Consider the following 12,831-nt stretch of genomic DNA (forward strand, 5'->3'; position numbering starts at 1 on the left):
AACTCCCCAGGCGATTCCAGTGGGCACCCCAATTTGAGAACCAGTACTGTCTGTAATTGTGTTCACCATAATACCCGCGCAGCTTGTTAAAACACAATTCCTGGACGGGCTTCCGGAGAGCCGGACCGGTTTGCAGTAATGGGGCAGGGGAATGGGAGCAGGTGGTCCAAGCCCCGCCCCCGGCGGCCTCGCGGGCCTCGTGCGGCCGCAGGTGCCCCCGATGAAAGGCCTGGGCGGCCCTTGGGTCCCGCGCGCCGCCATGGACCCCTTGCCTGGCTTCTTGGTCACCTCGCCGGCCGAAGTGCTGGAGGACGTGCTGCGGGAGCAATTCGGGCCGCTGCCCCAGCTGGCCGCTATCTGCCGGCTCAAGCGGCTGCCCTCGGGCGGCTACTCGTCCACCGAGGACCTCCAGTTGGTGCTGGAGCGGCGGCGCGTGGCCAACGCCAAGGAGCGTGAGCGGGTGAGCGCCCTGCCCCGCGCGGGTCCCGAGGCCATGTGGGCTCGGCCGCTCCGCGAGCCCGCACCAGGACGAGAATGACTTTCTTCCCTCTCCCCCCATACGCGCTACCCACTTCCGAACACCTGGCCCGGCCCGGTGCACCCACTCACCGCCCACCGGCGGGCCCGGGGCGGCTTTGGCCTCCTGAGGGCCGGCTCGGGTCCTAGCCTGAGAGAATGACAGTGGCCTTGGTACACTCCACCCTGGTCCAGATGCTCGTTCCCTGCCCCTGGGATGGGCACCTCGCGAGCTAACCCACCTCGACTGGAGCAGGAACCCGTCTGGGGAGAGCTGAGGAGGCCCCTGACACCCTCAAAAATGTCTCCCCTGGGCAGGTGCTTTTACGAAACTTAGAGAACGGGCGTTGCGCTGGAATCTCACAACCGAGGGCGCTGGGTGGGGGCGCGCAGGGCTCTCTCCACTCCTTTTCCCTGCGCTCTGCATCTCTGCCTCCAAGCGCAACTGGGGTGAGCAGTTGCCCCATTTGGAAGTTACTGGAGTAATGGAAGTTATTCTTTAAACAAACAAACAAACAAAACACTACTCCACAATGTACACCTGGCCTCCCTGTCGACCTGCGGCCCGGAGTAAGCACCCAGGTCCCAGCCAGGCGGGGTTCACGCTCAATCACCGACCAGAACGGTCCTGTGGCTGTAGTAGGAGCGGCCTCTACTGGTAGCTTTTAGTATTTCTAACTAATCTCGGGCCCCAAACTTGTCAGATCTGGTCCTCTTTGGTCCCTTCGCAATCTTTGGGTTGGGTTGCAGTAGAGGAGGGTTCCCGGGACAGAAGGGTGAGTGGTGGAGGAGGCAGGGGCACATTCGGACTGGGACTCGAGGAGAAAGTTCTGCAGGGGCCTGTTCCTCCACACCCTCGCCCCTTAGAAATGTAGCCCCGGTGAATGAATGAGGACCTTTGCCTGGGAAAGGGTGTGCAGAGGAAGGACCAAGGAAGAGTAGAAAGACCAAATGGGAAGTTGGAGAAGCATGGTTTTCCTAGGCACTAGACTCTTCCTGGAAATAACCCTGTGATCTGGTGTGATGATGCGGCCCTCAAACAAGATTCTGACCCGAGATATTTTACATTTTATGTGGGCCTTCCAACCAGGAAGGAATCGCTTTCTGCAGAGAATTCATCCTATTTTAAAACTAATGACCTTTATTCTTTATAATGATACAATTAATACATCTGGGAAACATTGAGGTGACTAAATAGGGAACAGAAACACCCACGACACAAACAATGATTGTGAACTTTCTTGTGTATATGCTCCCAGTCTTTTTTCTAGTTGTGTGTATGTATGTATATAATTTTACAAAATTGTAATCATCTTGTACATATCTTTGTATCCTTTTCACTTAACATTATCCAAAGCAGTTCCTCATATTCCTAAATATTCTTTCAAAGAGCAGCTTTTGACTGCACAGACTGACCTAGAAATGGACCATAACTTCTCCAGTTTCCTATTGTGGTTCATGAATGCTATTTTTGCAGCTTATTACTGGTATATAAATCTATGTGCATGCCTGATCATTGCTTTAGAATAAAATTCTAGGTGTGGAATTATTGGGATATATACAATCTCAACTTTTGATATAAGTCACCCAATTGCTTTCTAGGAAAGTTACCAATTTTAATCTCCTTTTACAAGACATAGGACCGTTCCCTTTTCCATTTTCAGTACTGGGTATGATTAACAAATAAAACAAAAATGTTACCAGCTTGGTACATGAAAAATGGTATCTAATTTCTGTTATAATTTGTAGTTTTTAAAAAAGATTTTTATTTATTTATCTTTAGAGAGAGGGGAAGGGAAAGAGAAGGAGAGGGAGAAAAACATCAATGTGTGGTTGCCTCTCGAGCACCCCTCTCTGGGGACCTGGTCCACAACCCAGGCAAGTGCCCTGACTGGGAATTGAACCCATGACACTTTGGTTCCCAAGCTGCACTCAATCCACTGAGCCACACCAGCTAGGGCAATTTGTAGTTTTTTGATTATTTAAGTTCAGTATTTTATGTTTCTTGGTGCATTGCCCACCTTGATGTGGGGCAGAGAGGGCTCACTATGTGAGTGAGTATATTGGCTTTATGGCGTAGTGGGAGCCAGGTCTTTCAAGGAATGTGTCCCCTAGAGGGTGATCATCAGAGTTTCAGGCTTTAGAGCTGAGCAATTAGACCCAAGATACTTAAAAAAAAAAAAAAGGCATTTCATTCTACCTTTCAAGCCTCACTATCATGCAGACTCTCTGAACTCTAACACTGTAAATCATCTACTTAACTGGGAAAAAAAGTTATAGAGCTACAAGATGGGTATTTTTCACTTTGCAGATAAGCAAACCAAGGCTTGGTGGTATGAAGTATGCTACTTTTGTAAAGCTAAATGGTAGAGCTGGGCTTTAAATCTTCCAGTGTTGACTCAGAGCTTTTAGCCACTCCCCCCGGTACCCCCACAGGACAGTGCAGCAGGTGTGTTCTTAGAGCAGGAGGAGGAGATCAAGTGAACATAGACCCTCCTCCAGCCCGTGTATCCACAGTGCCGAGCCAATGTCCCTCCTCCTCCCCTCTCTTGCCAGGGACCACTGCCAGTGGAACGGCTTCTCTTTGGCATGTGCCTTCATAGACTCCCATCCACACAGGAGAGCTGTGGAAATGAGCCTTCAGAACCCCCTCCTGCAGTTTGGGGATATCTGTACAAATTAGCGTCTATGTGTCTCACCGTGCCTTGTTGTTTTCCAGATAAAAAACCTCAACCGTGGTTTTGCCAAACTGAAGACACTGGTGCCATTTCTTCCTCAAAGCAGGAAGCCTAGCAAAGTTGATATCCTTAAAGGTGCAACTGAATACATACAAGTTCTCAGTGATGTTTTGGAAGGAGCCAAAGACTCTGAGGTAAAGGTTTAAGAAGTTAGAACAAGGATATCCATCATTTATTGAGCCCTTTGTGTGTGCCAGGCAATTTATGTGTATTTTCCAGCTAGTTTATAACAGTTCTCTGAGTTATTTGCGGTCCTCATTTTGCAGAGGAAGAAAACAGAGCACAGTTAAAGGCCACACAGGTATGAAGTGCCAGGAGTGGGGATTGAGTCCAGGTCTGTGTGAGATTGGGAGCCAAGTTCCTGACCTGATCTCTACACCTCCCGCCATCACTGTCTGGGCCCCCAAGCTCCTAACTGCTGAATCTTTAGTGGGACCTTGTTAGCTAGGTTAGGAGAGGAGGCTTCCATAAACCCACACTCTGGTGGTGGCTTCTCTTCAGCAGGAAAAGCATCAGACAGGACACTGAAAAGAAGGGCATTTTTGTCCCGAAGAGGCCTCCCTCGTGAGAGGCCCTCCCTAAGGGACAGCCTTCCTGGAGAGCATAGCGATAGTCTGGTGATAACAGTCTTGTGGGACTTTCTGACTGTTCAGTGGAATGGCATAAATGAACCTTCTTTGCAAACTGTGAAGCACCACAGTGTCGCCACTGTTACCAGGGTGCAGAGCTCAGAAGTGTCCATTAGACAATTGAAGGTGCAGATTGGCTCATTCCCTGGTGAGGCAAACCTTCAAGGCCTGAAAATGGATTAGTCATCAGAGGAGGTAATGTATGGAGACAGGAAAGGCCTTAGAAGTGAGCCCTAAGTGACATCACAGACAAGAGAAAGGAGCAGCCATCAGAGAGAAGGTGACAGGAAGGTCGTGGGGGGAGCAGGGTGGGTCCTAAAGTCAGGAATGGGGGAATCTTGAAAATCCGAGGGTGGAAAGTAGTGGAAGCTACTGAGAGACCTGGAAAGGCAGCCAGGCCCAGCATTTGAGCTGTGGAATAGGAATGGCCTGGAAGCCAGCTCGTAGGGGGTTGAGGGTATATTATTGCTAAAAATCTGAAGTCTAAGCAGAAGGAAGTGCAAACTTCAAGTCCATTCAACCTGGAAGTCTGAGACCGGAAAGATGAAAAAACAGAAAGAGAGAGAAAGGAAGAAAGGAAGAAAGAAAGAAGGAAAGAAAGAAAGAAAAGCTGTTAGAACCAGAGAAGGTCTTTTCCAAGTAGCAAAGGGACCATATTTAGGGAGAGAAGAGAAGGACAGATACTAGTAGAGAAACACTCATTCTAGAAATTTAGGGCAGAAATAGCCAGGGGTATAATTACACTTTTTAAGTGTCTTTTTTCCTGTCTGCTAGTCCTGCTTAGGTGACTTACTGGGAGGACACATTGTGCGGTGGTGGGAATGGATTGTCCTGTTGGCCAAAGCGGACGGCTGGGTTGTAGCACGGCTGTAGTGTCTGCAAATGTGCAGGCGGCTGCCTTAGTTTTTCCTTGCGTGTTTACTATGTTACAGAAGTGCTTCGTTTTGTCAGGATTCATTAAAACACAGGATCTGTTCCCTGCTGTAATATTTTGAATGCAGTTGCCCATTACACAACATTTTAAGGTTATAGAAGAACAAAGAACAATCTAATGAGTAATGATTTTTCTCTCCATAGTAATTTAAGCATTGCCTTTATCACATAAATGAAACTTTATCCATTAAAACTTTGAAATATATTGATTTAAATTTTCAAAATCGACAGTCATACTGTTTGACAACTAAATATGGTTTCTAGAAACAGGACTCAGATCATCAGAGTTATATCAACAATACTCCTGAACCTCATATATCCTTGGCGCAAGAGCTGTTGAGAAACGACAGCCAACACGCTAGCTGTGCTGTGGGATCGAAGAACGAGGAGAAAGGGCCCTGGGCGGATGGTGGCAGTGGTGAGTCAGCATACACTTGTTGCCAGTGCTTGATGTCTACAACTGGAGTTACCTCCCCAGCCAGGAGTCTGGTAAAGTATTTCTTTTTAAGTTGCAATACAGATGTCAAAAAAACTCAAAGTGCTTCCCTTGAGGTGTGTGGTCATTTTCCCTGCAGAGCGAGCCGTGATTGAAACAAGATCATTTTGTGGAAGCACCTAGGTGGGAGGCACAGTTTGCTAGTTCTGAAGATCTATCGTTATGTCCCCAGATTAACTGGTAACGCTCAAGGGGAAGGCAACTTTTCCAGAATCACTTAAGATAGATTAAGCTTATTTTTATGACCCTAGTTAATGCATCAAAAGGTTTTCTGGATTCTGAGATCTGTAGAAAAAGAGATAAGTACTAGATTACCATACGTAAAACTGCATGGTGATACTTTATACAAACATGCACACGCACACATTCACACTCGCTTGTGTGCACACACACACTTTTTAAAAAATTGGCCTTGTTAGAAAGCAGCATTTTGTAAGTAATAACATAGGAGTTTATTGTAATAGCTCTCATTACTCTGCCAAGCTGACAAAGCCACTCGAAGTAGCAGCCTGCTTCTCCAAGTCTGGAAAGTGGGCTTTTGGTTCTTGCTGTGTCTCAGTGTCATGCAAACGAGACCCCTGGCTCCAACCTACCACACGATTGCTATTGAAACGAGAAAGGTTTGTCAAGAATCTGGAACTAAATGTACGGTAACAAGCACGTTGCCTATTCTGATGTGAGGGGCGGCGGGAACAATGATGGTTGGTGGTGGGAGGCAGTTACGCATAGCAGTTGAGTGCAGGCTCTGGAAACAGAATGCCGAGGTTCAAACCCTGGGGTCCCACCACTTGCTAGCTGTGTGACCTTGGGTGAACTACTTAACCTGAATCTCTCCAGTCCTCAGTTTCCTCATCTATAGAATGGGAATGATAATTGTACCTACCTTGTGCATAAGATAACTGTGAGGTTCGAATGGCATCATGTCAGTGAATGTCTAGCACAGTGCCTGGCATGTCAGTGTTCCATTGGACATACATTATTAGGCCTGCCTGACTCACCGCGAGCACTCAGCATTGACTGGTGAGCAGTCAACAATGAGCTGCAGGCGCTGTAGCCCTGTTTGTAGCAAGTGCTCTGGGTTTTCTCACGTGGCTCTCACCAACACTGCACTCTGGTTTGAGGTCTTACAGGCTTCCTGCTGACTGGCTGACTTTGGCTCCCATTTCTGATTTGATTACTCTTTTCTAAGGATTCCATTTGTGCACATGCTCTGTCTAGATATTCAAATTCTGGCCCATTGGAAATACAAACCTCCCCTTGCCAGTCAACCCTTAGGAGGCAGAATTCCTATTGCTGTTACATGAGCTGACAGGAAATGACTGAGAGCAAAAGAAAAGAGTGTAGATAGGACCTGAACTGAAGCTCGAACCTGGCTATTTAAGTTGATTATAATAAAGCGTCCACAAATGTAAGTTTTAATGTGTACTAGATATTAAAGCAAGAAGTTCATCTGCATTTAATCCCACTGATCCCTTTCAGGTGGGCCCCGTGCCATTCTCATGGTGCGCTACCTGGCTGTTCATTTCTGCCAGTCCTGTTGAGCCTGGCGGCACAGCAAGCCGACATTGGCAACGCCAGCAGCAAGGATAGGAGATCCACGTTTTCCAAGGACAAGTGACCCTGGAAATAGGTCATTATTAGTAAATTGATTTAAAGTGGAGATTAACATTTTCCATTAGGAAACAAAAGTTCTGATTGGAAATTTATTTTAAAAAGGGAACAAGACACTTAACTTTTAGTCTTTTGGCTAACCAAATTTAAGTTGTTAATTGGAAGAGTATGCTAATTCTTAGAATGAACAAAAAAATAATAAATTTGAGATTTTTAATATATGCATGTAACTTCTCTCAAGTGTGCCTTCTAAGGCCTGAATTTTGTAAAGAGCATCATTTTCTGCAGAAGTGTGCTAGGATTTCATCAGTTTTGTCAAGGGGTTCTCATTCTTTGATGTTCAAATCATTTTTAAAATAAAGACATTTATTCTGGAATAGTAGCCCATCATAAAAAGGTTGGAGGCAGAGTACAAGGGACTTTCCTCCTGGTGCACGTGAGAGGGAGTTGCCGACCTGGGGTCTGTTTCCCCCTCCCTGCCCCGGAGAGGGTCTGAAGAGCAGAATCCTGGGGCTGGCAGAGCCATTGCATTTGGGGATTTGGGGATGTGGTCAGAACAGGCTGTGCCAGGTCAGCACTCCCTGAGAGGCCAAATCCCAAACGAAACACAGAAGAATTTGCTGATGGCAGAGGTAGAGATTAACTTCTCGAGCAGTTCCTGAGAGGCCAAATCCCAAATGAAATACCGAAGAATTTGCTGATGGCAGAGGTAGAGATGAACTTCTCGGGCAAGGTTCACTTGGGGACTGAATCAGCAAGTACGAGTATGTGTGTGCATGGAGAGGGCTGTGGGCCGTGTGAAGCCACAGCCTCCGACCTTGGTGGGGATAGGGATTGATGGCAAGGTCCAGGCAGGGCTCATTTGGGGTTGGACTTCCTTCCAGGTGTAAGAGTTTGCTGTTTTGGGGTTGGGCATTGCTGGGTGGCAAGATGTTCAGTAACCCACCATTGTTTACTCGTTCTATTTGTCACCTGTGGCTGTGACTCGGGCATTTACGTGTCTCAAGGCTCTGAATGTTGTTCAGAGTTACCTGTGATCTTGCGGAGGCTGTGTCTCTGGACGAAGACCGCCCTCAGCGTTGGAGTGAGGTGCCAATTGTGCTGGGTCAGAAAGGCAATGGAGAGAGAGACGAATGAACATAGTGTCTGTTATGGGGCCGGGATATGTTGCCACCATACACTTCTAAATTTTGGCCTGTCGTGGCAGCGTTCCTTGGGAACTGTTTCTGAGAGAAGGCAGCCTGTGTGGGTGGTAGATTCAGTCTACTACCACCTCTGAAGGTTGTGGTAATCTCTCTGTGAAAGTATTCACCGGGGATGTTTCTCCTAACGGCAATTTTAAGCTCTAAAATGACATCATCTGACTAGTTAGGATGAATTTTTAAGCACCCAGGGAAAGTCCGGAAGCATCTATCTTCTGTCTTCCTGCTCATACTTCCCCCAGGTAGTGGCTATGGGCTTTAGGAAAAATCTTGCCATGGCAGTGGGGTGGGTCTAGGCTTTTCCTTGGGAAGCACCGTTGTCTGCCCCAGTGTTCCCTGGTAGCCTAGGGGCCATATTCTGATAAGTGTATATTAAAAACTTGTACTTCCCTTTCGATGAGGCGGGTATTCTCTGGTTCATCAGTCCCCACCACGCCTCACTGCCTCGCCAGGTTAGGCATTAAATTTGCAGCCCCAGACCAAGCACACCGAGGCCCAGAGGGAAGGCTGTTGCAGTGGTCGCACTGGGGTCTGGGGTGTCATCGTGTCTTCCACACTTTCGGGCTTTGGGTTTGGTACTGTGATGACATGGATGCTGCTCATTCTCTCTGGAACTTTGGAAGGGTGAGATCTGGGACGTGCAGGGTCAGATCCATCCAACGCTGGGGTGATGCCACCGCCGAGGGAGGATGCCCCAGGCTGCAGCTGCTCAGGAAGAGGTCCAGAGAGCACCCAGGGAAGACTCTCAAGGCCAAATCTGATTAAGATTTTAAAAAGTTAGAGGAAAGACAAATTTCTATTCTTTGTAAAAATAAGAGAGAGAGAGAGAGAGAGAGAGAGAGGTCTTTCGCTGGAACTTCAGTTTTTCCGTGAGGACAAAGGTTGACTCTGTCATGGAAGAGTGGTTTTGTATGCCGCATGTGCACACACGTGTATGTGCGTGAAGTTTGCTGTGTTTGGCAAGATCTCTACCTGGTTTGTGCTCCTATCCCTGTCAGTGAGCATCATTTAAGAAAGCAAATAATTTATTTTCCATTTCACTGACATATATGGGCCTGATAGTTAAATTAATTGAAGTCAGTCCTCATCTATTCTAGTGGACTTCTTGAAGGGATATTTTTCGGCTTTATAAAAGGTTCCACACTTATATAGGGGAGCATGCCAATAATTGGATGGAAGTTTCTCTCAAAGGTAGAGGCAGGACTGACTTCTCTGATGTGCTGCTGCCCTTCCTGGGACAGATGGCTCCCTGGGTTAGCAGAAAACCGAATGTTAGGACCACCTAAGCTAGCACCTGAGGAAGGTCAGTGTGTCCTTCCAATCTCCACCCTCTACCTTTTCCCTTCTTCTAATCCTGGGTTATTGAGAACAGATAAGGGATAAAAAGGGCTCCAAAGACACCGTATTAAAGGTAGATCTTCTGGTGGAAGGGTAAAGAGATTTAAATACAATTCAATTATTTTTAGTAACTCTTCTGGTCCTCTCTGATCACTTTATTTCTTTTTGGAGGACATTTTCTTCCAGGAATGTATCCTTCCAACCACTTTGTTGTGGAAGACAAACCTGGGGCACCTGTCTTATTGGGGGTCCTCTGAGATAAGAGGAACCAAGTTCCCCTGTGTCATGCAGTTTGGACCAGGTCCCCAAGGGAAGAAACAGACTACATGCGTCTTGGTGGCCAAAGCCCTGCTCATTACAAAGGAGCTTAATTTGCTGGAAGGTTATCTGAATGGCTCGCTCTCCAGACCGGAGACGGTGAGGCTATGGCCACGATACTGGCTTCTGATCTCCGGGTCCTGGCTGGACTTCCATACAATGGAGTAGGATTGACAGTTATGAGCACAATTCAGAGGGGAAGAAGTGTAACTTTACTTCCTACAGTGTACTCCACTTGTTCTTGAGAATCCAGTAACACCGTTATGACTCAGATGGTGGGAAAACTCTCTATCTTGTCCCATTAGTTCCATCTTTTTTTTTGAGTAAATATAGAATCAGCTCAATGTTAAAAATCCCCATGGGGGCTCTTTGCTTCTTAAGCAATCGCCCCACTCCTCCTCTTGCTCCCCTAGGTACAGTGAGGAGTGTGTGCATGCACTATGGAGGCTGGAATGAAGTGCTTATGTGTCTCCCCTCCTCTGGCCCCCAGTCTTGGGTGTTGTTGAGCTGACATCTGCTGTGAGTGTCCACACCCCCTCCCCCGCACTGTGGCTCTCTTCCTGAGGTCTGACTTGCCAGACCTTCTGCATTCAGAACCCAGGCCTCTCCTGGTCTCCCTGGCTTTGCCACTTCAAATGGGCTATGAGGCTGCCCTCAGGCCCATATATCTGGTCATAGGTTGCAGTCATGTGGTCACTAAACAACTCTGAGAGGCTACATCCCAAAACATGGGTGCAAATCTTTGCTTTTCTCAGATTCTACTTTGAAGTTATTGGGTTCTCTTACCTCATATAACTCTTCCCCGTCCCTGGCCAAGGCCCAGGATGTCACGGTACAGCCACCCTTCCTAGGGATCAGGCAGCTTCTACAGTAGTTTCATCCCCTCTGAATAACCATGTCCTGCTGTTTCAACCTGCATCTCCATTTTTTTGCATCTTCCCTGCTCTGTGGTTACCTGATGAGCAGCCGTCTTAGCTCTGGCCCACTAGAGCCCACGTGTTCATTCTCCCTGTCAACAAAGTCAGCTTCTTTCAAATGAGAGCCTTGCTTTTCAGACTCTTGCTAAACTGGAAACCGAATTCCAAAGCTGAGTGAGCAAGGGCCTCTGGTCGATATCCATATGGCCGCCCACCACCCATCCCAACCCCTGAGCCTTGATTCAGTGGATGGAGGGAAAAGTGCATTGGATAATGTGAAATTGTCTAGCTATCCAACTAACAACAGTGCACCTGCCGGATGAAAGGAGGTGAGCAGCAAGCTGGGTTTCTATTCCTCATACCACACTCTTCTTGGTCCTTTAACCTTTGACTTAGATCAGGCCAACAGGCATTTTTTAAATGAACTGTGAGAATAAGATGAAATTAATAAGCTTTATTTTCATACTCTGATACTTAAATATTACCTTCCTGGAATTTTCCAGGTAACTGTTAAGACAAAGACAAACTAAGACAAGGATCTATAATATACTAGAGTATAAACTAAAAAGATTAAGTTATCCTTTAACCTTCAGGTAAACACGACACTACACGCACTTGTCTCTTAGGTTTAAAACATTCTAGATCTGTAAACACTTTTAAAATAAAATGTCTAACACTACACTTGAACTCAAGACAAGAAAGCTTGATCCCATGTATAGTGAAAAGGCTTGATCAAGGTCAGGGAAAAAAGTTATTAATGCTTATGCTGTACCAGGCCCTGTTCCTGGCAGATTGTACCTAGTAACCTATTAGTTTTGTAACCAACCTATGACACACAAACTATTATATCCACTTTACCACTTTACATGTCAGGAATCTAAGGAACAGAAGTTTAAGTAACTTGCCCAAAATTCAGTGAGTCAATGGAACGTGGGTAATAGTGTTAAGTCCTTTAACTGCCTTTCATTCTAACAAAACTCACCCTGGAAATGTGAATGAGAGTAGACTAGGAAATAGACAAAACATTTTAACCTAAATGAAAGCACTTGGTGTTTTCTTATCCACAGTGATACACATCTGGGTTCCAATATGGAAACAGCCTGACCGGGATCTGAGTGCCTTTATTTTTTAGTTCTGCATTTGTACGTTGTTCGAGTTGAGATTTCAGAAAACTGAGAAGATACAAAATGATGTCAGTAAGACCACTGATGGGAATGTTCCGACATGCTTCCAAGTGTTTTCCCTGTACAACTGAATTAGGAGATTGTCACGGGGCAGATGCCGTCGTGGGTCTGTTTCTCCTTGTTCCGTCAAGATGACAAGTTCTAATGGCCCGTTAAACGGCACAGTTTTCTAATCGTTGGACATTTAAATATTTTTCAGATCTTTGTTCTCATAAGCATGGCAAATAACCTGATGTGTTTTACTCTTTCTGTGTTTTTTTGTAAAGGATAGGCTCCCAGAAGGAGACCCTCTGAGTCACGGTAGGTACAATCTACGACTTGACGCTTGGTGCTAGTTGATAACACCACAGCTGTGTGGGGTGTTATCACCCACTTTCACCAGTGGGATGTGCCTTGCCAACAGTGGGGTCTATTTAAACGGTAGAATTTTAGTGGGTAAAAGACTGGCGTCTTTAAATTCAAATATGTTTGATTACTAATGAAATTACAACTTTTTAGATATTTCTTTTGTGAACTGTCTGCTCCTATCTTTAGCCATTTACAATAAACTCTATTCTGTGTTTCAGGTTCGCCCAAGTAGGAGAAGTGAAAAGCTGGTCCAGGCCTATCTTCTAGAGGCAAATAAATAAAGTTTTTTTTTTTTCTAAATTCTGAAGGCTTTGCAAACATTTTTTTGTGATAATTCAAAGTATACAATCACCCTCTAAACAGACTTGCTTGTTACACATCTACTCAACTCTATTTCCTCCTTCACTTCGTGCTTGAAGAAAGAGGCCTCCGGGCCCTCAGCCTTCACTCTTGCTCCTCAACCTCTGCCAAGGTTTCCGTCCTCATCCTCTCGGGTCCTGCACTGATACCTCTCATTCCACCTGTTTTCAGAAAGGGCGACTCTTACCCTTCCTCGGGAAATTAACCTTGAAGATGAATACAAATTAAAGCTAGAAGAATA

The 12,831-nt window shown here is 46.2% G+C and overlaps 1 protein-coding gene across 1 annotated transcript; it reads left to right on the plus strand.

Annotated features, from left to right (window-relative positions):
* The first annotated feature begins 259 nt into the window (after window positions 1-259).
* Window positions 260-12,486, plus strand: FIGLA (folliculogenesis specific bHLH transcription factor). The gene is made up of 5 exons (XM_053924480.1): window positions 260-460; window positions 3,236-3,388; window positions 5,081-5,305; window positions 12,149-12,182; window positions 12,449-12,486. Exons 1-5 carry the CDS (start codon window positions 260-262, stop codon window positions 12,460-12,462), a joined length of 627 nt encoding a protein of 208 aa, XP_053780455.1. The 3' UTR covers window positions 12,463-12,486.
* Window positions 12,487-12,831: the final 345 nt, after the last annotated feature.

Source organism: Desmodus rotundus, chromosome 5 (genome assembly GCF_022682495.2).
Source record: "Desmodus rotundus isolate HL8 chromosome 5, HLdesRot8A.1, whole genome shotgun sequence".
In the NCBI taxonomy this organism is placed as follows: domain Eukaryota; kingdom Metazoa; phylum Chordata; class Mammalia; order Chiroptera; family Phyllostomidae; genus Desmodus; species Desmodus rotundus.

Excerpts from the sequence above, each read along its gene's own strand:
- FIGLA (XM_053924480.1), top strand. The coding sequence starts at position 260 with ATGGACCCCTTGCCTGGCTTCTTGGTCACCTCGCCGGCCGAAGTGCTG. Across the intron at positions 461-3,235 it reads ACGCCAAGGAGCGTGAGCGG|ATAAAAAACCTCAACCGTGG; the intron begins GTGAGCGCCCTG and ends GTTGTTTTCCAG. Across the intron at positions 3,389-5,080 it reads AAGGAGCCAAAGACTCTGAG|AAACAGGACTCAGATCATCA; the intron begins GTAAAGGTTTAA and ends TATGGTTTCTAG.